The 24,693-nt window shown below is 39.4% G+C and overlaps 1 protein-coding gene across 1 annotated transcript in view; it reads left to right on the forward strand.

Moving 5' to 3' along the window:
- Positions 1-24,693, forward strand: part of CFAP46 (cilia and flagella associated protein 46) — a 149,352-nt gene that overhangs the window by 81,183 nt on the left and 43,476 nt on the right. The window contains exons 29-38 of the mRNA XM_077822155.1: positions 1,514-1,737; positions 4,646-4,762; positions 5,046-5,213; positions 13,327-13,475; positions 14,287-14,385; positions 14,724-14,853; positions 15,855-16,001; positions 17,505-17,705; positions 18,251-18,357; positions 24,041-24,223. Coding sequence (XP_077678281.1) covers positions 1,514-1,737; positions 4,646-4,762; positions 5,046-5,213; positions 13,327-13,475; positions 14,287-14,385; positions 14,724-14,853; positions 15,855-16,001; positions 17,505-17,705; positions 18,251-18,357; positions 24,041-24,223 — 1,525 coding nt within the window. The remainder of the gene's footprint in view (positions 1-1,513; positions 1,738-4,645; positions 4,763-5,045; positions 5,214-13,326; positions 13,476-14,286; positions 14,386-14,723; positions 14,854-15,854; positions 16,002-17,504; positions 17,706-18,250; positions 18,358-24,040; positions 24,224-24,693) is intronic.

A 24,693-nucleotide genomic window follows, 5' to 3' on the forward strand; every position in this document is an offset into this window, starting at 1 on the left:
AGACTAATTTGTTAGTCTTTAAGGTGCCACAAGTACTCCTTTTCTTTATATAGAACATGTTTCTTCATCTACAAAAGACTTAGAGGAAGTCAAAATGAAAAACCTGAGCTTCTTCACTTAAGACCTGATTCAAAACTGAAGTTACTGACGTCAGTGAACTTTGCATCAGGCCCTTAAATAAATCACAGAAGAAATGGAACAGGTTGATACAAAGATAGGTGCCAGAGACACTCAAGAACCAGTGTTGATGTAAATAACTAGTTTGTACCCCTTTTACAGATAGTGAAATGGAGGCATAGAGAGACTGTCACTTTCCCATGAATGCTCAATGCAACGACCAGAGATAGAATCTGGCGTTCTGACTCCCAGACCCTTATTACAACTATGAAACCACACCCCCTTTCTTTATCCCTTTACCCTATTTCCATTACTTTATGAAATCTCTGGGTAAAATTTTCAAAAGTGCCTAGGTCCCATTTTAAAACATGATTGTCAATGGGACTTCAGCCTCCTAAGCACGAGCGTGATTTTTGAAGAAGCAACTCAGGCCCCTAAGTTTTTACCCTTTGTAACCATTTACATTGCTAATGCCTCAGTGACTAGTTTGATAGAATGTTCCAGTCTAATTGAAGAAAACAACTAATTTCTAGACAAATGATGTGTGACATTAACTGACATCTTCTCCACTTGTGTCGTATTTTTATATAGACAGATGAGATGGGTCAAAAAAGAACAAGTGATGAGATGCAGTTGTGAAAGATGCATGATTCCTCTGTTAACACTGCATAATTAAAATGGCACTGAAAATGTCCTTTTCATGTTTTTTTCTTTAAATATTACTTATCATTGTTTGTGTAATGGCAATTTAAAATTAATCTCTATTCATGGTATTTCCCTTCCATTCCACATAATCTTGCTGGTTGTTGATGAATGCTGGGCCCCTTTCATCAGTTCTCTTTTAAGAAGAAAAGCATTAACCATTTTGTATAAAAATGTATATATAGATTTTAATGGATTTTGAAAAAAATAGAACAAAAAAAGCAGATCAGATTATGAACTTATTAAAGTTGTTCCTGCCCCTTTAGGGGAATATGGATATTTTTGTTAAAATCTCAGATCCCACAATCTTCCACATTTAACTCATAACAGTTAGAGCAACACTCTTAAGGGGCCCCAGAACAGAAAGTTAGAATATCCACCCTGTGGGCTGCTTAAACCAGGCACAATTAGATGAGGGTACCCTTACTCTGCATTTCTTTGCTTTGTCATTGCTTACAGTTCTTTTTAAAGTGTATTGTTATGTTTTTATTAATAATTGAAACTATGATAGAAGTAATATTATTCTATCATAACAAGGTCATCTTTGGTAAGTTGGATTTCCATTTTTCTAATGTCATCTTGCTGTCAGTGGATTCTTTTTCATTTCCACCTTAGAAATGCAACTTTAAATAAGCCTTGAAATATTGTACAATGTCAGACCATTGACATTGTTTTCATTGTTGTTTTTTAACAGAGAAAAACATCAAACAAGAAATACCATCTCCAGCAAAGCTGAAGGTAGACTTTGGGGTAAATGTTACAATTCCCCAAACTGCTAATGAAGATTTAAAAAACATAAGGCAATTGGAAACTTTGTTTAGAGCACATACTTTAATGGCTATAATTTCTGGCCATAGCTCACCTTATCATCAACAATACTGTTTGATGGCTTATGCTAACATCATTCGTATCTGGCAGGTGAGGAGATCAGAATTTACCAATCACATTTAATTTATCTACTATATGAATACATAGGGAGACAGTATTTTGTTATTTTAACTGTCTTTATTATAATACAGACAATCCAATTTTACAATATTGTTAGGATATAGTTTTACAGTTTCTAAGCTTTAAATTAGAAAATTATCACAAGAAACTAGAGAGTACCTCTGTGTAGTTCAAATTCTTCCAACAACCATATGGAAGAAAGACAGTGCTCAGTTAAAGCTATTACTCTCTGTTGGTGTGTATATTCTTTGGAGCCTGGGGATCCACTTCTTCTACCAATGGTTTCTAAACTTTACTATCTAAATAGCTAGGGTAGAATAAGAACCATGATTGGTGATTTACAGAATTCACAATACTATTGGTGAAGAACAATAATTACAGATAGATAGTGACTTAGATCATTTCAAAGGGTATGTCATTTAACTAAAGGAATTATTTGACTCAGGCCTGATTTACACTGGGTGGGGGGGATCAATCTAAGTTGCACAACTTCAGCTACATGAATAACGCAGCTGAAGTCCATGTACTTAGATCTGCTTACCACGGTGTCTTCACTGTGGTAAGTCAACAGCTAATGCTCCCCCGTTGACTCCGCCTGCGCCTCTCGCTTCTATGCAATACCAGAGTTGACGGGAGACACATAGATTAGATGCGATAAATAGAGCCCCGCTGGATCGATCACTGCCCATCGATCCAGCGGGTAAAGTAGACAAACAATTAGTTAAACCCTGTGAATTGAGTAGTCAATTACATTTTGTGATGAAACCATAACACTAATATTCACTGAGTGTTGTAATTCTCTAAAGTAATCACTTCTGGCTGTTCTGCAGCATTTCAAATCAAATTGAATGAACCTCATTAAATGTTGTATTTTCTCATTGATGTGACTGCCTAATTTCCAGTGACATTTATAGAAAACATCAGAAGGACTGCACTGCATGTTAAATTTTTTTAATTTATTTAAATATTCGAAATGGTGAAAGCTGTACTTTACCTCAGTATATGCCACATGCCATCGTAAGTGCCACCTGAGTGGTGTGGGTGAGAGATCTGCAAAGTGAAGCTGGTATCCAAATCAGTATGTTCCAGGTTGTATTATTGTTTTTCCAGTGATTACAAATGCTTACAAAGTGATTAAGTAATTGCTTAATATAAAAGCTTGTAGCTGAACCCTACTACATACATGTGTTGATAATTATCAGACATTCATCGTGAAATTAGTTTGGACTATATAACATATAAAAATTTGGAAAACAGGAATTTTAGAAAATAAAATTCTAACTAACATTTCCAAATTTCACATCGTTAGAATTTTTAATATTCTGTACTTGACTAAGAGAAACAGGATGATTTCTAGATAATGATAGTAGATGAATAAACATCAAAAGTAGCTAGTGCAGATATCAGTGTCTGTTATAGGACAATTGCAGTAGCTGTCTGTGGGCTAATGCTTATAGATCAGTGCTTCTCAGACCTCAGCAGTTCAGGAGCCAAATTAGCAAACATTACCCAAAAGAGCCACAGTAGTGTGAATTCATTGTTTCATTTACTATAGTACTATATATTCATATTTAAACAGTATGATGGGAAATAGTGTGGGTGGGTGTGTGGGTTTGTTTACACATATATATATAAATTCTCACAGCAAAATGACTGACCAAGTATTATTATTTTATCAGCTACAATTGGTTAATACCATAGTAAAAGCATCTTGAATGCTTAATTACTTAGGGTGATGAATAATTCAATCACACAGAGTTTTAATATCATGTGCTGTAAAGAGCTGCAGGAGACGCATTAAAGAGCCGCTTGCGAGCCTCAGTCTGAGTGTCACTGTTATATATTAACATTGCTGTGAGCTTCAAACTTTTCATAAAAGACATTTTAGGATTGAAAATAGGTTGTTTATAAAGAGATACAGGAAAGCTTGCTAGACTGTGTGATGTGAAGCTTGTTTGGGATTAAAAATAGAGCAGATTTGATTGAAGATGAATGAGAAGGACAGATTAAAATCTTTTGAACTCCTAGGGGATCCTGATGCTTGTTTTCATTTCCAGGTGAGACTCTAGAATCTTAAGACTCTTCAGTAACTGTCTGTTAGGCAATGGAGTAATTTCTGAAAGCTTAAAAAAAACCATGAAATGTTAGATGCCTTAAAAAAAAAAACCACATAGTGCCATATGGTAAAGACCCAGTGTGAGATCTTGATAAGTTATGGAACATGTAGCCGGTGTTCCAGTTTTAGTCCACAGGATGTCTTGTGGTCTTTGATCACCTCTAACAGAAATTATTGTTCAAATGTCCTACCAAATTACTATCCTAATTTTTAGTCAAGATCAATAACAAAAAGAGCTTCAGTGAGGAGTTCTCTCCTTCCTTGGGAATCAGAACATCAAAGCTTTGCTTCCACAAGACAAAGAGAAAGAAAGATTTTCTCCAGATACTTCATATTCTGGAGCTTCAGTTAATGCAGTATACACTATGCTACACTACACTTTTGCAATAGGGCAGACTTGGAGGAGCATATTATACTTGTCTTTCATCTGTGCACAGGCTCCCAATTCATGGTGCTGTGAAAGTAAGGTGATGGTTGTAAAGTCCTAAATGATCTAGGTATTTATTTCAAAGTCTCTCACTTTCTGTACCCAAACTGAACAACTGTGTTCAATCATAACACTTGAGCTGTTTAAGTGCACTATGGTGACTCATGCTTCCATAAATGCTTGTAGAAATAATCATAATGTGAGGGTTCTAGGAGCCTTTGAAATTTTCTGTCTCTGGGAGAGTAGTCTTGAGTGAACATAATGGAGTGTGATTCTGTTTCTAGTAGCTAAGGACAGCAGTTTAAAGTTAAATAATTGTAATTATTTTTCTCTAGGTTTCATTGTCTGCAGCAGGATCTATTATTAAAGCATTACCAAAATCCTCACCATCTTCCCAGAATGCACAGTCAGCCACACCTAAGAAAGATAAAGGCAAAAAGGATGCAAAACAAGTAAGGCACTCCTCTTTATGAAAAATCTAGATATTTTTACTTCAATAAATAGTGTTTCTTAGGTCAGTTCTTCAAGCACAAAATTATAGAAATTGGCATTACAGTGCTAAAACTCACCACCTGCTGCTTTCCAGACCCCAGAATCAACCACCCTTAAAAAGAACCAAGCCCAAAAGGATGCCAAACAGGTATCTTTCTTTTTTCCTCTTTGAAACAGTTCTGTTTAAGTAAATATTTATTGCTTATAGAAAATAAACTCTCTAAAGAGTTCCTTTAATTAAAGGTGCAGTCTTCAGTTATGAAGGAGAAGCCTAAACGAAAAGGACCAGTTGAAGCATTACCAGCGAGTGTGGAGGAATGGGCTAGCTATGACTGCCCTGATGAAGTTAGAGATGCTTTTAAACAGGAAACAAGCTGTTATGTTATTAACCGGGATAATATTCTGGTACCTGTAAGTAAACATTTCAAAATCATTGCTCTACTTTAGGAAAACAAAAGCTGAGACCAATCCTAGTGTGACAAAGTGGGGCTGTTCTTAATGTTTCCTCTGAATAGTGTGGGGGTGCCTCAGTTTCCCCTATGCAGGTCTTAAGTATCTAGCTGGTGGGGTAAGGGTGTATGATCATTGCAGAGCCCTAGAGGGCAGGTGTGTGCAGGGGTCTGGACAAAGAGAATGGCCGACACCCTGTTTCCTGGCAACTGATGGCCTGGCCCTTCCCCCTGCAAGGTGAGAGCTAAAGGGTTGGAGAACAAAGGAATCAGGTGACCTCCTGGCCCGGGAAAGGGACAAAGCCCAGAGGAGGAAGGGCTGGAGAGGGTTTTCAGTTTGAGGCTGGCTGGGGACATGGAGTGAAGTACAGACGTGGTTGTCTGGCTCACTGCCCCCCAAAATGGACCCAGCTGAGGGGTCCTGTTCTCTGCACCTACAAGCTCTGTGTTAGACCATGTTCCTGTTGTCTAATAAACCTCTGTTTTACTGGCTGGCCGAGAGTCACGTCTGACTGCGGAGCTGGGGTGCAGGACCCTCTGGCTTCCCCAGGAGCCTGCCTGGGCGGACTCACTGTGGGAAGTGCACGGAGGGGCAGAGGATGCTGAATGCTCTGAGGTCAGACCCAGGAAGGTGGAAGTTGTGTGAGCTGTGTGTCCTGCAGACAGTCTGCTCACAGAAAGGAGACTTCGCCAGAGTCCTGACTGGCTTCATGGGGAGCAGTTCCAGAGCATTGCCCAGGGACTCCGTGACATCTAGACATTAGTTTTTGTCTGTATATAGTCAATGCGTTTTGCAGACAGTTTTTAAAAAGACTTTTTTTTCTTTCCCTTATCTGCTTTTATATTATGAAGGTGCTGTTTGCAACTCCATAATTATAATGTTCTGAAACAGGCTTAAAAGGGGCAACACATTCCTTTTAATTCTGTAAGTGTTCTAACATTACGTGAAACTTTACATAATGTTAGATTTTGTGCCATTTGAATTTTTTTGTTTGGGTTTCTTTAAATCAAATATTATTAAGTAAATGGTCTTTAGTTAAAATTCCTTTATGCCAGTTGGACAAGGTTGGTGAGAGAGACAAGCTTTCAAGCTTACATGGAGCTCTTCTTCAGTTGTGGGAAATATACTCAGAGTGTCACAGCTAAATACAGTGTGAAACAGATTGCTTAGCATAAGTTGTTAACACATATTTCAAGGGACTGACCATTCAAGGTGAAGTGGTCCGTTAACACCCCTCCAGTCAAAGTGGGGAAAGACAATGGAGGGGGAAAGGCAGCGAGGTATGGGGGTTGTTAGTGGGTTAGTTTGTTAAATAAACCATAAATCCAGGGTCTCTATTCAGTCAATGATTTTTAGTGTCTAGCAAAGTTATGAATTTAGCCTCGTAGATTTGTCTTTTGAAACTATTGGACAGGTTTCCTTTGAGAATGAGGACTGATTCGTCAGATGTAGAGTGACAGCTTCATGAAAAATGTTCACACCAATTGCATATTCTTTTGTTTATATATATATCTTTAAAACAACCCTGTATCTCCTCAGCTGTGGTAGAGGTGAATTTTGAGTGGATCTGGTATGCTAGCAAGTTTTTTAAAAATATTTTTAAAAAATTTCTGCTGTTATTCATCATAACTGAAAACATATGTACAACAAATAGTCAATGCATAAGATTTTCTTCATCAGATATAAATCTTTATCAGCTTCATTTTTCTGGTAGATTTTATCCTTCATCAGAGAAGATGAAAACATAATGAACCAGATTTGGACCAATTATTCCCACTGATGAAACCAGTGGGACTGGCCATGTGAATAAGTGCTCATCAATAGGAGTAAGAAGTTCACAAACTAATCCATGGGAAATTATGCAAATCTATAAGTGCTATATAGTAATTATGAAAATTCTAATGATAACAGTCATTTTGGCCTGAGGATCTTTTAATTCTTCTTCAAGTAGTGTCCCTATGGGTGCTCCACTTCAGGTGATCTGTACCCTGTGCCTTTGACTGGAGATTTTTGGTAGCGGTGCCTGTCTGGCCTGTGCATGCACTCCACACGTCCTTGTGCCTCACACTGAGGCTATATGGGGCCACTCGCGCAAACCACCTCAGTTCCTTCTCAGCTGCCTTTGGCCTGAGGTGGAGTCTACAACTGTGCCTCTTCTCTACTAGTATTCAGAATTCAGTTTGTTAGTTAGTATATAGTGTTAGTAGTTGTTGGAACAGCTGTTCCTTCCTTCCTTCCTTCCTTCTTTCCTTCCTTTGGAAAAAAATGTTTTTTAATTTGTTGTTCATGCATATTGTTAGATAGTGTTAAATGTGTTTTTCCTTCAGTAGAGGTCAGTTTGTTGTTAATTTGCTTGGGAATGCCAGGCTTCCTGGGATTCAAAAGGTGCATCTCTTGTTGTGAGGCTGTCTGAGTCAGCAGGGAATCCCCCAGTGTCTTTGCTGTTTGGGTGATACCCATATTTCTAATAAGTGCAAGATCTGCACTTCCTTCAAGAGTAGTTTCCCATTAAATTCCTGATGATGGAGCTTTGGTGGACCTCCCTTTACATAGGCCTCCCACTATCACTAGTGCCCCCATCCACATCGACATCTCAGTCCCTGGACAAAGCTAGAGACATAGGTGGTACCGTGACACTGAGTACATTTACGGTACCAAAGACTTCAGCAAAGATAGTTCCAATACCTGCCTCTAAGCAGAAGGGAATGAGTAAAACTCCAAGAAAATCTCAATCACTGACACACAAGAAGAGTATGGAGACCTCAGGTCCCAAGGGGAATTCCATGCAGACTCTGAACCATGTTGATACCACAAAGGCAAAAAGGAGTCAATTGTCTAAGACAGACACGGTACCAAACTCGGGCACCACTATGCAGAGCAGCAGAGACAAGGTAGTGAAGAGTTCTGAGCTGAGCCATGAACAACATTCAGTACCAGTAACAGGAAAGTCAGGGGTAGCAAAGACCACTCAGGTGCTTATGGTACCAAGGGAATTGACACTGACTATCTCCCATGCAAAGGGCTTATTACCAGCTTCTTCAGTACCATAAGAACAGCCATACTGGGTCAGACCAACAGTCCATCTAGCCCAGTATCCTGTCTTCCAATAGTGGCCAATGCCAAGTGCCCCAGGGAATGAACAAAACAGGTAATCATCAAGTGTTCCATCCCCCAGAATCGCTCTCAACCAGAGTCGCTCTCAACAGTTTCTCTCTCAACCCACTCTTGGACACCATCGTTACCGCATGAATGTTGGTACCCTGTGGACTGATAGTATCTTGGGAATCGAACTCTTCTCTGTTAATGAGTGCTGGAGGTTTGTCAACATCAAGACTCTCTTGGTCACTGACTCCGCTATCTCCTAGACCACCACATTCACCCTCATTTTTCTTGTAAATGGAACAGCTATCTCCACTGTTGGTGTATGTGAAGGAGGAATCTTCGGACTCTCATGTATCTGTCTAGGGTTCCCTTATCTATTCCCGTACACGCTGCTGTCCATCTTATACGGACGTACTACAGCAAGATAGATCCCAGATGGAACCCACATGGCAGGAACACACATGAATGCCTCCATTTGGGCCCTCCTCAGATATGTAAAACAGCAGAAATTCAGGACGGTGATCAGCATTCTCTCTAATTTTTCCCACACATGTGCAGAATGAATTTTGTTATGTGCACCAATATGGAGGTGATGTGTGACATATCACCTCCATATTGGTGCACATAACAAAATTCATGTGATGGGGGTGGGCCAAAGGTTTTGGAGTGTGGGAGGGGGCTTAGGGCTGGGGCAGAGGGTTAGGGTGCAGGGGGTTAGGGCTCTGGCTGGGGGTGCGGGCTCTAGGGTGGAGCCAGCGATGAGGAGCTTAGGGCTGGGGCAGAGGGTTGGGATGCAGGGGGCGGCAGCTCTGGGGGTGGGGCCGGGGATGAGGGGCTATGGCAGGGAGAGGGGACTCCCCCCATCTCTCTCTCCCCACAGCAGCACTGGGCTGGGGGAGGGCGGGCAAGGGGTCTCTCCCCGCTGCAGAAGCTCCGGGGCCAGGCTGGGTTGGGGCTGTGGGAGAGGCACCTCTCCCTGCTGCAGCAGCTCCGGGGTTGGGGGAGAGGCACCTCTCCCTGCCGCAGCACTGAGCACCTGCACGGCACTTAATAGGCTGCTGTGCAGCTGTTCAGCTTAGAGGAATTTAGATGGCGACCCTTGCAGCAATAATTCCCTCGTTTAAAATTAGGAGATTGGTTTATGACTGTCAAGGTTCCTTCCCCACTCTGAACTCTAGGGTATAGATGTGGGGACCTTCATGAACCCCTCCTAAGCTTACTTTTACCAGCTTAGGTTAAAACTTCCCCAAGGTACAAACTATTTTACCTTTTGCCCTTGGACTTTATCGCTGCCACCACCAAACTTCTAACAGGTATATAACTGGGAAAGAGCCTGTTTGGAAACATCTTTCCCCCCCAAATCCTCCCAAACCTTACACCCCCTTTTCTGGGGAAGGTTTGATAAAAATCCTCACCCATTTGCATAGGTGAACACAGACCCAAACCGTTGCATCTTAAGAACAATGAAAAAGCATTCAGATTCTTACAAGAAGAATTTTAATAGAAGAAAAAGTAAAAAGAATCACCTCTGTAAAATCAGGATGGTAAATACCTCACAGGGTAATCAGATTCAAAACATAGAGAATCCCTCTAGGCAAAACCTTAAGTTACAAAAAGACACAAAAACAGGAATCTACATTCCATTCAGCACAGCTTGTTTTCTCAGCCATTTAAAGAAATCAGAATCTAACGCATATCTAGCTAGATTATTTACTAAGTTCTAAGACTCCATTCCTGTTCTGTCCCCAGCAAAAGCATCACACAGACAGAGAGAGAGGCTTTGTTTCTCTCTCCCCCCAGCTTTTGAAAGTATCTTGTCTCCTCGTTGGTCATTTTGGTCAGGTGCCAGTGAGGTTATCCTAGCTTCTTAACCCTTTACAGGTGAAAGGGTTTTTCCTCTGGCCAGGAGGGATTTTAAAGGTGTTTACCCTTCCCTTTACATTTATGACAATGACTCTCAGCCAACAAGACTCACACACTTTCATGTTGCTATTTACCCTTCACACAAAAGATTTCTTCAATTTTTGATCAACAACGAGCGCTGCCCATACAAGGTGCTTTCTTTCAATCTGTCTTCTCCCCAAGAATATCCTCAGAGATTCTGGTGGTAGTCGCCACCCACCTATATCATTTGGATATAGTAGTTTTACCTTATCTGAACAATTGACTGATCGGGGCACATCATGTCAGGAAGTGTTGGCAGCAATAAAGATGATGTATACTCTGTTTGGCAGCCTGGGCCTCCCAGATAAATCCCAGAAAGTCCATTTTTATTCTAACACAGCATCTAGACTTCATAGGAGCTTTCCTGGATGCACTGACAGACAGAGCAGCAGACTTCTTGCTGTAACAAATCTCATATCCAGGATTCAGGGAAGTCCTCAAGTAACAGTAGGAGATTGTCTTCAGCTGCTTGGACACATGTCAGCTTGTGTCTTTGTAGTGTAACTTGCCAGACTACATCTCAGAAGTCTACAGGGATGACTGCAAATGGTTTACAACCCAAGAAAGCACAGTCTAGACAGGTTACTATCTGTTCTCCCAGTGGGTTATACAAACACTGAACTGGTGGAAGGACCCAGCTCAAACATTTGCAGGTGTTCCATTCTTCCAGAATCTGTCTATGACAGTCATAACATCCAACACTTCATTTTTGGGTTGGAGGATACATCTGGTTCAGAGCAAATGGTGACTACTGGAATTGAGAGTAATCAAAAATGCTTGCTTACACTTCCTACTGCTAATTAGGTCCCAGTCTATAAAAATAATGACAATGTGGCATGCATATATGACATCACTGTCAGAGAGGAGTACGTTCCCCACCTCTCTGTGCTGAAGCAATAAAATTGTGGAATTGGCAGATAGTCATCTTAGCTTCATATCTCCCAGGTATTCAGAACACCATGGCAGATGACCTCCGCAGACATTTATCTTGAAATTACGAATAGGAATTAAACTCCCAAGTCCTCCACATGATATTCCTAGTCTGGAGAGTCTTGGCGGTCAATCAGTTTGCCATGGTAGCTAAAGCAAAATGCATCAGCTGTTGTTCCAGAGGGGGATCTCAATCCCCAGCCCCTAGGAGATATTTTCTCATCTCAAGGAAGAAGGGACTTCTCTGTGTATCTCCAGCAACACTGTTACTGTTAAAGGTCCTCAACCAGGGTCAGGCACCTTTCATTTACACACAGTTGCTTTTTGTTTTTTCCACTCTTCATCACCAAGCCATGGTAAGAGTCCTAAGAGGTTTGTCAAATCTCTTCCCACAAATCAGAACTGCTGTAGCTGGGACCAGAACATAGTCCTTAACTGCCTGTGAGCCACCAGCTACATATTCTTTGTTAGATCTGTCAATGAAGATGGCTTTCTTGGTAGCTATAACTGGAGAATTGGGAGCTTTAATGGCTGGAGAACTGGGGGCTTTAATGGGAAACACTCCACGCCCCCTTTGCCCCATTCACCAGAGAGAAAGTATCGCTGAAGGCCCATTCCAGATTTTTACCGAAGGCGTCCTTGGAGTTAATCAAACTATTCATCTCCCAGGTTTTTTCCCCAAAACCACATTCAGACTTGTCAAGAAACCATGTTCCGTACCCTAGATGGTAGGAGAGCCTTAGCTTTTTACTTAGATAGGGCCACAACTATTAGAAGATCTACTTGACTATTTGTCTCCATTGTGGACAGAAGTAAGGGTTTGGTTATTTCAAAACAGAGGTTATCAAAGTGGATCTCTGGATGTATTAAGATTTGTTATGATCAAGCTCAGCTTCAACCCCCTTCAAGAATGATAGCACATTCCACTAGAGCACTTTCTGCTTCTATAGCCTGACATAAGGAGGTATCCATTGCAGACAACTGTAAAGCAGCAACATGGTCCTCTTGCATACCTTGTCTAGTCATTGTGCCATGGTGCCTGCCACAAGATCAAATTCAACTGTAGGCAGTGCAATTCCCTCTTCTGTATTGGACTCTGCTCTGAACCTTGCACCTCCTCAGAGGGGGTATTCTTTGGGAATCACCTGAAGTGGTGCACCCACAGGCACACTACTCAGAAAAGGAGAGGTTATTCACGTTGTGCAGTAACTGGAATTCTTCAAGATGTGTGTCCTTTAGGGTGCTCCTCTACCCTCCCTCCTTCCCCTCTGCTTCAGAGTCTCCATTGTGAGACTTTGCAATGGAGGAGGAACTGAAGGCAGTTTGCCCACATTGCCCCATGTAACCTCAGTGCAGGTCATGAAAATGTGTGGGGTGCTTGCCTGGGTCAAATGGGCACTGTTACCCAAAATCTCCAGTCAAAGAAAGGCATAAGCTCACCTGAAGTGGAACACTCACATTGACACACATCTTGAAGAACTCCAGTTACTGCACAACATGAGTAACCTCTTCATCAAAATGCTAGTGGTAACAGGTGGCCCACTCCCTGGGTCTCATAGCTCTGGTTCATTAGAGGTCAGAACTTCAAAAGTCATCTTCCATACCAGGAGGAAGTACATGTTTGCTTTCTTGTACAACTCATTACCAAATAACTCTCATTTTCTCAGTCCCTCTTTGCCTGCACTTGGGTTCAGAGTTGCATTCAGTTACTGCTCCCTACATATCTTTTTACATCAGCTTTTTGTGGTGAGAAATAGGGGAGTTAGTGATTGTCTGCCAGTTCCTTAGCTAAGTGCTGACTATTTTCTTTAATACTCTTTTTGTCTTTTAAAGCACTAACCAGCGATCTGCACAGGGAGCTGTAAATGAGGTATTTCAGTGGCTCAAAACTTAGAATTGTAAAATTCTGATCTGTTTGGCATCAAAGACTGAAGTCCAATTAAGCGTGTCTTAATACAGCCGTATGTATGTCTGGAGGATAAGATTTATGTCATGATTTTTTGTTTAGCTTGTACAGTTGAAGAAAGAAGAATGTATAGTTTAAATTAAAAATACCAACAATTGGTACAGAATTTATTATTTGTTTTTTTATTTTTAGACTTACACTTTATATTTTATGGACCTTTTGGCTAAGGAGCTGCAGAAAATTTCTTGCAACCACCTTACTCTTCCCATCTTTCAGCTGGCTGAGGTTATTGCTCACGATGTTGTGGAAAGTAAAAGTCTGTCTGATCTCTACCATCTTCGGTTTGTATAAGTTACTTGCTTTGGCTAAATGGGAGATGTTTATGAAAAGCCAAACCAGCCCCCTCCGTTTTGTACACTGATCCTCAATTACACTATGTAAACCATCCCTTTTATGATTTACATTGTTTTACCTTGTTCATGATTTTAAAATTGATTTGTTCTCTTTATTATCATACATAATGTTTAACAATATTCAGTATGGTTTGTTCTTTCTTTTCTCTCATGAAATCCAGTAAGGGTACCTATATTATTATGTGCTATGTCCCAAAGTAAGTGTTTACAGGATTAGACAAATCTCCAAATGAAAAGTGTTTGTAGTTCTGTTAACACTGAAGAATTAGGAAACAACTTCATTTTTTTTAAAAAGAGACATACTGGTTAAATAGTTTAACATAGTTTGAAGCCAAGCATCCCTGCTTGCACCCCCACGATGTATTGAGTAGTTGTGTCTTTCTCTCTAACTGCTATACTCAGATTTGCATGCACAGTTGAAGCAACAATTCTCTTTTTAAGGGGTACATTTTCAGATGGCAAAAATTCTCAGCTCCCCACTTTTTTTTATGCTTCTGTTAAGAGCATAAAATCTGTTAGGGATCTAGCATGTTAGAGGTTAAAAACTTTCTCCAAAATGTATTGAATTTTTTCCAGATTTAAACTTCACAGAATTCTGTTGTTATTGGCTATATTAGTCAAAGTTACCAAAAAAAAAAATGGAAAGCATAAAAATACACTTTTTCAGAAATTTTGTTTCTATCAAGCAATATTTTCATTTTTGTGATCATTATGCACACTAATCTTTTTATTTTCACAGAATCTCCCTGATATGTTCAGATATAAAATTGAGTCAGGCATTCTCATATCATGAGAAAGCAGTTGGAGAAGCATACATTAATGAAGTGGAACAGGCAAAGTATGTGTTCTTATTGCAATGCACTTTGTGTAGCTTTTTTGTTTTCACAGAATCATAGGACCGGTAGGGACCTGGAGAAGTCATCTAGTCATCTGGTAACATGGAAACTATGCAGCGCATTATAAAGTTAGAATGATAATAATTTTATTTTTAAAACACCATTTCCTAGCACCACTTTTAATATACTTGTGACACAGCACAACATTGTCTATGAAGCATTTCACACAAATTTACAGAATTACTGTCATAAATCTGTGTAGTATAATAACACTTCTGATTAAAGATATTTTCAACAATATTTTTAATTTCCTTCCCTCCCCTCTGCCACTACAATTTAGGTATAGACAAGAGATTGCATTAAAAAATGGGGAAAATGTGCAACCTAAGGAGGAGGAAAGAAATGGATTATCTGAATGTACCAAATCACATAATAATGGATATAAGAACTCACTTACTGCAAAGGAAAAGGTTATTTAATTCAATTCCACATGTGCTATATTGAACAAAGTTTCTATTTTCACTGTGTTTTTTCTAGACAGATTATGATACACTATTGATTTCAATCAGTTACAGTTTTCAACTGTAGGAACCATATTTCTTGAACCTTAGATGTTCTTTAAAATTGTATGCTACTTAGGTTCCTCTGACCTAGGTTACCAGCATGTGAGTTGAAGTTGCTCATCATGAAGAACTGATGCAGAGCAAGAAGAACGGGAGTTGTATTTAAAGCCACTGATTGCTGCTCTTTCCAGTATCTGGCAGTGATATTGTTTCTCTAAGGCTAGCCCAGCTCAACAGCAAAGATCGAGGAACAGGAAAAGGAGCTCCCATCTCTAATATCACTCTTCTCTTCTTTCTTTTCCCTCCACTGACATCACTAGATACTGTTTTCACTCCCCCTGCAAGCAGCTCTGAAGAGATACATTCCAGCTCTAATTCTCCTCTCCCCTAACTTTAGTCTTACAAAATAATCCCATGTTTTCTTGTTGCTTTCGTCCACTCGTCTCTTCATTTGCATTTCATTCCTCTTTTTCCCTGTATTACTTCATTATCTTCCTCTCCCTCTGCTCCCACGAGTTCTTCCCTCTTATTAATGACTTCCTCCTCAACCCGCTCATTTAACTCTCACATATTCTTCTCCTGTTTCTCTCTTAGTTCTGGACAAAATAAGTTAACTTCTTCCATCTTAGTTTTGTTTCCGGGCAGTACAGGATCTAAATTATTTTCACTACCCAAAAGTCAGTTACAGTATTGCATTTATCTTATACATTTGTTATGCAAATTCTTTTTGTGTTCTGTGAAGTCCAAATGCCCCAGTAAATACGTTTTCTACTATAGTTTAAGTTCTAATTTCTAGGTTATAAAACAGACAGATGAATATGAGGTTTAATATTAAGTAGGATTTTCAATATTAATTTGGATTAATTTTCTGAAAGACTGTAATAATTTAAAGTTTTATTATTTTTCAGATTTTGGAGTTAGATGCAGTAACTGGAAAAGGGCTGAGTGGACTTTCTTTCCCATACCTGTGGATTGACAAAGCTGAAGTACTAATTCAGCTGGGTTTATATCAACCAGCAAGGCTACTCCTTTCAGAGGCACACAGTGCAACACAGGTCAATCAGAAATAATTCAAGCCTGTAAAAACAAAATGTTTAGCATGATTAAAATGTCACTTATGTTAATAGTAGTCAAAATGCAAAAACACTGTCCAAAGGCTGGAAAATTACCTCTCAGAGTTTAAATTTATATACTCTCAGTTTTACAAGGTTTATATCATATACTTAAAGCTACAAAATCCTTAAAAGAACACTGAAGTTACTTTAAAAAAGACTACATCCATTAGAAACCTAGATCTTGTATTTAAAAGAACTTAAAAGAAACCCAAACATTTGAAAGTATGGAGATTCAGAGTTATGACACCCAAAAACTTTAACTCTTACCCTCTAGAGGTTGTTCTTACAGCTGAGGGGGCATAGGATGGAGCATGCAATGCACCCTGTGAAGTAGTGGCAGCAGCTGTGTATGCTCCTCTAGTACTACTGGAAGCAATGTATCAATCCAGGATCTGTTTATTTAGCTATTGTGCGGGAGTTCAATATTTGCCCTTGAGAGATGTGACCTGCCCCTACTCATCTCAGTGTGTGTGATAACTCTGAAACCTAGTTATGGCAATATGAAGTCAATATTGCTAATTGTTTCACTGCTGGTCTTTTTTTTAAAATAAAAGAAAGAAACATCCAGTTATGCAGGAATAGTGTGTGCACAGGGGTGGGGGTATGATTTATAATTTTGGGCAGAGCTTAAGTACAGTGCTACCATGCACTCACCAGTCTGACCCCTGCCAATTCAATATGTAAAGGATCTGCATGAAAGATATCTTTAAGTCCTGTCTTGTTACATCCTGCTGCTCTCCAGTGTGCAGTGTGGCTTTCTCCTCATGAAGATCATGTTAATCTGTCATAGTTGTTTCTGCCCTTCATCATCATTTCAAATAAGTCTTTATATTTTTAGACAAATACAAATGTCAACTATTATTTTTAATCATATTTTAAACAAATATTTTTTCTTTTACATACAGCATGAATTTAGTATTGGGCAGTGAACAAAGTCCAGTGAAATGAAAAAATATCTTGTTATACCATAAAAGATACTGGGCCAGGTTCACAACTGATATAAATCAGCAGGGCTTTATTGAAGTCAGTGGAGAAATGCTGATTGAGACCAGCTGAGGATATGACCCATTGAAACTCTTCTCTGTGATCATATTTCTTCTGCCTCAGAATCTGACAGCAGAACGTATAATATCTAATAAAAGGGAAAAAGAGGATTTATTTTACCTAAGGTATAGAAGAATCCACTTGGGGAGATAAAGGAAAATAGGCAATAGTTTGGAAATAGAAAATATGCTTAAAATGAGCTGGCAAATTTTTGTAGCCTGAAAAACAATTAGGAAGTAGCATGAATGCTAAAGAGCAAATTCTTCTGCCAGATACATGCACAAAACTGTCACTGATTTTGTGCTTCAGTGCCTATCCCAGTATTTGTCTTTAAATGTTACTAGGACAAGGTAGAATCTCTGCTTTTAAATATATCTGAAATATCTTTTTTCCCCCTAGGAAATGAATGACATACATGCAGTGTCAAGATGCTTGTACCTTCTTGCTGTAGTGGCTAACCTGGAAAAGAACCATGGGCAAGCTAAGGCACTTCTTGAGAAGGCACAACTGATAGGAGGAAATGAACAGTTTTGGTACAATAGCACTCTGAGTCTCATACAGGCAGTTCTAGAGGAAGATAAGGAAGGAAAAGAGAGAGTGGTAAGAAAATAAAATGGATATTGTTCCCTTTCTCGGTACAGTCTACACAGGAAACTGTTCCAGAATAGTTCTTCTTGATTAACTCCATGTGTGGATGCTCTTATTCTGGAATAAGAGTGCTGTATTCTCAAGAGTGTCCACACATGTAGCTAATCAGGAATAGTTAATCAGCTTTAAATTCACACCCTATCTAATTCTGGATTTACTGTCATGTGTAGACAAGCCTTCACTCTGAGTAGTCTTATTTAACCCAGTGTGGCTAGTGGTGGAGTAATGTGCTACTCAACGAGCATAAGGGCATCAGAATCTGTCCCTAGGTGAATATTTATAGATTAATTAAATCAGTATAGTTAATTAAATTTAGTCCTGTCTATACTGTTACTTTTTAAAATTCTGAGCAAATTGTACAAGATAAGTTCCATAATCTTGGAGAATATTAGGAAAAAATAACAAAGATTTTCTTCTCAATTGTGTGTTCTAAAATAATGGTTAACGTATATAGAAATATAAAAAGACAGTTACATATATTATAATGTTATCTGCAGGCATGCAAAATTTTGCAAAAAACTGTGAAGGTGTTTAGATCTACATTAGAGGAGAGACCTAACAGAAAGTCTGACCTGGGTTTTATAATTGCATCCCTTGAAGCCAGGTAACTTTTTATATAATTAATTATATATATATGCATTATGTCTGTAGTATTTGGTTTTTGGGGGATATGATACTAGCTATATATGTTATGTTTAGTAAAGAAGCTTCTTTACTTTAGATGTAAATTTTGAAATTATAAAGTCGTTTGCCTTTGCTATGGACATTCTGTTATAAGAGTTTTTTATACAATTTACTATTCCCTGAGTGTATCCGTCATGTGTTTTTTTTTGTCCAGCTACTACTTTGTAACTATATTGTGTTTTTCCTCCAAGAAGCTAAAAATACCTTAAAGACATTGTCTCATACATCATGTTATATTTTTTATACACTTGGTTAATATTTCTAGTAGAATCAGGAATCACGAGTCCTAACACCCAATGTCCTGATGTAATCAGTAGGCCTTGCTTCTTTCCTTCTGCCAGTTTTGTCATTTAAATTATTATATATGAGTCACAGGTCGGTTTTTTTTTATAGACATCAGTGTGCTGTTTAATAACCATGTGCCACAAAGTGTTATGGTAGCCACAAGCCATCAAGTAATGATGCCCAAAAGATTCACATTCTAGAATTTTTCCTCTGAGGAAGGTTGTCAGTCTGAGAGAACATTTTTTGAATAAAAGCAAATTTCAAAACATCCCCATTGGAATGAAGGACTGAGTTCTTAGCTTAATGATGCCATTTTCCTCATTGGGAAGCAAATAACAGCTTACACTGGGGACACTACTGTCCCTTCTCAAATTCTCCATGGCAGTGCTGATCTATTCTAGCTGAGGATCCAGCCCAGAACATTTGTGTAAGAAATAACCTATTTTATGACTTTTCGATAGGAATATGGATGTCATTTATCATTCAACCCAACTTTACTTCAGTATTTTCTATGCATGCTTAAGTGTGTTTTCTTTAGTTAACTTCTTCTGATGGTGTTAATTTTTAACGCCTAATTCTCCTTTCCTAATTTTATATATTGCATGTAGCCCAACTGGAAGTTTGCTTCCCAGTGCTGGTAGATAGATATGCATTAGCTCTGTTTAAACTAGTAGATTAAAATAGCAGGGCAGCTGCAGCAACCTGGGCGGTGGCTCAGGCTCACAGCCCAAGTACAAGCCCGCATACCCCTCAGGTAGCTAGACATTCAGTTTTACTGCTATTTTGAGTGTGTTTGAGCTAGCATATCCGTCTATGAGAGCTGAAATGCACCCTCCCAGCTGCTGCGTAGAGATACCCTTGTGAACCTTATGTTTTTATATAGTTTGCCCTACCTGCCCGAGGCTGATGTGTTTGAACTAACAAAAGTAATAGTCTAAAATCGGAAATATAGTTTATTATGACTACTTTTGGAATGTGCTACCAAGCACTATAATCTAAGTTAGAGGGATCCAGGAAGAAGCCCTTTGCCCTGTGAATTTAAACCCTGAAACAGAGCATACATCTACATTTGAGCTGGGAGGTGTGATTCCCTGCTCACATAGATGTACCCACGCTCGTTCTGCTAGAGCAAGCATGCTAAAAATAGCAGTGTAGCCAGGATAGCCTGAGCAGCAGCTCAGGCTAAGCACCCAAATAGAAATCCACTTGGACCCCCTGGGAACTTACGCTGGATAAAAGCTTGAGCTGATGCCCATGCTACTACCCAGGCTACACTGCTATTTTTAGTGCACTAGCTCAAGCAGAGTAAGTGCAGGTATGTCCACCCAAGCTGGGATTCACATCTCCCAACTCAAATGTAGACATACCATAAGGGTTAATTTGGTGATAGTGAAACCCATATTTATTTTACCCTCTGTTATATATTTTAAATCACGTTCCTTGAAAGGTGTTGTTTGAGATGTTAAAGTATGAATTTGGGTGGGTAGGAAGAGGAGGGATGTCCGTAACATTCAGATCAATAAAAAAAATTTCCAAAGTTCAGTAGCTTTTGGATTATATGGGCAAGATATAATGGACCTATTAACTGGGTCCTTTTCTTACTTGAATTTTTTTCAGCTAAGAAGACTATACAAAACTATCAGCAAAGCCGTCCCTTGGGTGGGGCGAATTGGGGCGACTGCTCCACGCCCAGCACTTTGGGGGTCCCATGGGCCGGTGCAATTGGCCGGCGTGGTGAGTCCCGGAAGAGACGAATCCACCACTCCCGCCCTGGACCCTGCACCCCCCTAAGGACAGCCCTGTCTATCAGACTAAGGGCTGTCTCTTTTCACTTTACCGTTCATATAGACACAAAGATATTAAGGTCAGAAGGGACCATTATGATCATCTAGTCTGACCTGCACAATGCAGGCCATAGAATCTCATCCACCCACTCCTGCAATAAACCTCTCACCTATGTCTGAGCTATTGAAGTCCTCAAATCATGGTTTAAAGACTTCAAGGTGCAGAGAATCCTCCAGCAAGTGACCCGAGCCCCATGCTGCAGAGGAAGGCAAGAAACCCCCAGGGCCTCTTCCAGTCTGCCCTGGAGGAAAATTCCTTCTCGACCCCAAATATGACAATCAGCTGAACTCTGAGCATGTGGGCAAGATTCACCAGCCAGATACCCAGGAAAGAATTCTCTATAATAACTCAGTTCCTACCCCATCTAACATCCCATCACAGGCCATTGGGCCTATTTACCATGAATAGTAAACGATCAATTAATTGCCAAAATCATGTTATCCCATCATACATTCTCCTCCATAAATTTATCGAGTTTAATCTTGAAGCCAGATAGGTCTTTTTGCCCCCACTGCTTCCCTTGGAAGGCTATTCTAGAACTTCACTCCTCTGATGGTTAGAAACCTTCATCTAATTTCAAGTCTAAACTTCCCAATGGCCAGTTTATATCCATTTGTTCTTGTGTCCACATTGGTACTGAGCTTAAATAATTCCTCTCCCTCTCCGGTATTTATCCCTCTGATATATTTATAGAGAGCAATCATATTTCCCCTCAACTTTCTTTTGGTTAGGCTAAACAAGCCAAGCTCCTTGAGTCTCCTTTCATAAGACAGGTTTTCCATTCCTCGGATCATCCTAGTAGCCCTTCTCTTTACCTGTTCCTGTTTGAATTCATCCTTCTTAAACATGGGAGACCAGAACTGCACATAGTATTCCAGATGAGGTCTCACCAGTGCCTTGTATAAGGGTACTAACACCTCCTTATCTCTAATGGAAATACCTCACCTGATGCATCCCAAGACCGCATTAGCTTTTTTCACAGCCATATCACATTGGCGGCTCATAGTCATCCTGTGGTCAACCAATACTACAAGTTCTTCTCCTCCTCTGTTACTTCTAATTGATGCGTCCCCAGCTTATAACTAAAATTCTTGTTATTAATCCCTAAATGCATGACGTTACACTTCTCCCTATTAAATTTCATCCTATTACTATTACTCCAGTTTACAAGGTCATCAAGATCCTCCTGTATGATATCCCGGTCCTTCTTTAAATTGGCAATACCTCTCAGCTTTGTATCATCCGCAAACTTTATTAGCACACTCCCAGTTTTTGTGCCGAGGTCAGTAATAAAAAGATTGGTCCCAAAACCGATCTCTGAGGAACTTCACTGGTAACCTCCCTCCAGTCTGACAGTTCACCTTTCAGTATGACCCGCCGTAGTCTCCCCTTTAACCAATTCCTTATCCACCTTTCAATTTTCATATTGATCCCCATCTTTTCCAATTTAACTAATAATTCCCCATGTGGCACCGTATCAAATGCCTTACTGAAATTGAGGTAAATTAGATCCACCGCGTTTCCTTTGTCTAAAAAATCTGTTACCTTCTCAAAGAAGGAGATCAGGTTGGTTTGGCATGATCTACCTTTTGTAAAACCATGTTGTATTTTGTCCCATTTACCATTTACCTCAATGTCCTTAACTACTTTCTCCTTCAAAATTTTTTCCAAGACCTTGCATACTACAGATGTCAAACTAACAGGCCAGTAGTTACCCGGATCACTTTTTTTTTTTCCTTTCTTAAAACTAGGAACTATGTTAGCAATTCTCCAGTCATACAGTACAACCCCTGAGTTTACAGATTCATTAAAAATTCTTGCTAATGGGCTTGCAACTTCATGTGCCAATTCCTTTCATATTCTTGGATGAAGATTATCTGGGCCCCCCGATTTAGTCCCATTAAGCTGTTCAAGTTTCGCTTCTACCTCAGATATGGTAATATCTACCTCCATATCCTCATTCCCATTTGTCATGCTACCATTATCCCTAAGATCCTCTTTAGCCTTATTAAAGACTGAGGCAAAGTATTTGTTTAGATATTGGGCCATGCCTAGATTATCCTTAACTTCCACTCCATCCTCAGTGTTTAGCGGTCCCACTTCTTCTTTCTTTGTTTTCTTCTTATTTATATGGCTATAGAACCTTTTACTGTTGGTTTTAATTCCCTTTGCAAGGTACAACTCTACTTGACTTTTAGCCTTTCTCACTTTATCCCTACATGTTCTGACTTCAATAAGGTAGCTTTCCTTGCTGATCCTTCCCACTCCCTGAATGCTTTCTGCTTTTTCTTAATCACCTCTCTGAGATGCTTGCTCATCCAGCTTGGTCTACAACTCCTGCCTATGAATTTTTTCCCCTTTCTTGGGATGCAGGCTTCCGATAGCTTCTACAGCTTTGATATGAAGTAATCCCAGGCCTCCTCTGCTTTTAGTTCCATAAATTCTTCAATCCAATCCACTTCCCTAACTAATTTACTTAATTTTTGAAAGTCAGCCCTTTTGAAATCAAAAACCCTAGTCGCAGATTTATTTTTGTTTATCCTTCTGTTCAGTTTGAACTGAATTAGCTCATGATCACTTGAACCAAAGTTGTCCCCTACAACCATTTCTTCTATGAGTCCTCGCTACTCAGCAAAACCAAATCTAAAATGGCATCCCCTCGAGTCGGTTCAGCAACTACTTGATGAAGGAATCCATCAGCTATCGCATCTAGGAAAATCTGAGCCCTATTATTATTACTAGCACTTGTCCTCCAGTCTATATCTGACAAGTTAGTCTCCCATGATCACACAGTTTCCATTGGTATTTACTTCATTAAAAACATTAAAGAGGTCTCTATCCATATCCAAATTAGATCCCAGCGGTCTGTAGCACACCCCAAGTACTATCACAGGGGAGGCTCTAGTAGTTTTCTTCCCCAATGTTATTTTTGCCCAGATGGACTCTGTCTTATCCATTCCATCGCTTCTTATTTCTTTACATTCTACCTCATCATTGATATACAGTGCTACTCCACCACCTTTACCTTTATTTCTCTTTCCTAAACAGCATATGTAGTTGTCTCCTTTTTCTTATAATTACAGAATCACTCCAGTAGTTTTTATTTTAACTGAATATGGACTTCTTAATTTAGCTATCTTTTAAATGACTGCTTAGGCCTAGGTAAATGTATTAAATAAATATGGATCTAATAATTGCACCATGGCATCACTCATATGGTGTTGAAACATTGTTTCTGAAAGTCATGTTTTGTATATTCTATTTTAAAACTACATCTAATTGTTAAAGCATATTAAGATATATAAAGAATTAGAAGGGGTCCTCCTCCATATCCATTACAAACAGAAAAATGGAAAGGGAGGCAGAAAGAAAAATAATACATCAGTTTTTGGACACGAATATGAGGTTGATACTTGAACTGTTTATCAGAATTCTTAATCCCATGCTAGTATATATTCTATTATTCTCCAAAGGAGAACACTTATTCAAATAAAATATGCCCAAAATTTCATGAAGGTTAATGCTGAGTCCTCTCAGTTATCAAGTATGCTACAGGAACCATATGACAAATTAATTCAAATTGAAGAGGACTTCCTTCGTTATGGATATAAAGATCATAGTGCTGAGATCCTGCTGGAACGTGCAAATATTCACAGGTAAACTTACACATTTGCTGGAAATGTTTATTACACCTTATTTAAAATACTCATCAGGTGCTGATTTAGAGTAAGATTTCAGCTGTCTGGGAAAAAGTGCATGAGGGTTAATAATATCACCTACTTCTATATCCTGATTTTGGATTCACATTGTCATTCTTGATGTAATATATCAACAAATATTCTGTAAAATCAAGGATTTACTGTTCCTATGCATGTAGCAGCTGTTCTCACAAGATTTATGGTTATGTGTTCTACCTTTGAGGTCAGAATAAAGCACCAAGGATTCTTTCTATTTTAGGGCCATTTGATTGCTGAACCAGCACCCTTGGCATAAGTTAAAGTAGCCACAGGATTCCTTTCATTGATGTCTCTTGAACAATTCCCTATGGTCTGCTGTTATGGCTAGAGATTGCCAGAGCACAGTGTGCTCCAACTTCTAGCTTTCCCCAGGACACCCCATTCAGAGA

Source organism: Eretmochelys imbricata, chromosome 7 (assembly GCF_965152235.1).
Source record: "Eretmochelys imbricata isolate rEreImb1 chromosome 7, rEreImb1.hap1, whole genome shotgun sequence".
NCBI lineage: Eukaryota > Metazoa > Chordata > Testudines > Cheloniidae > Eretmochelys > Eretmochelys imbricata.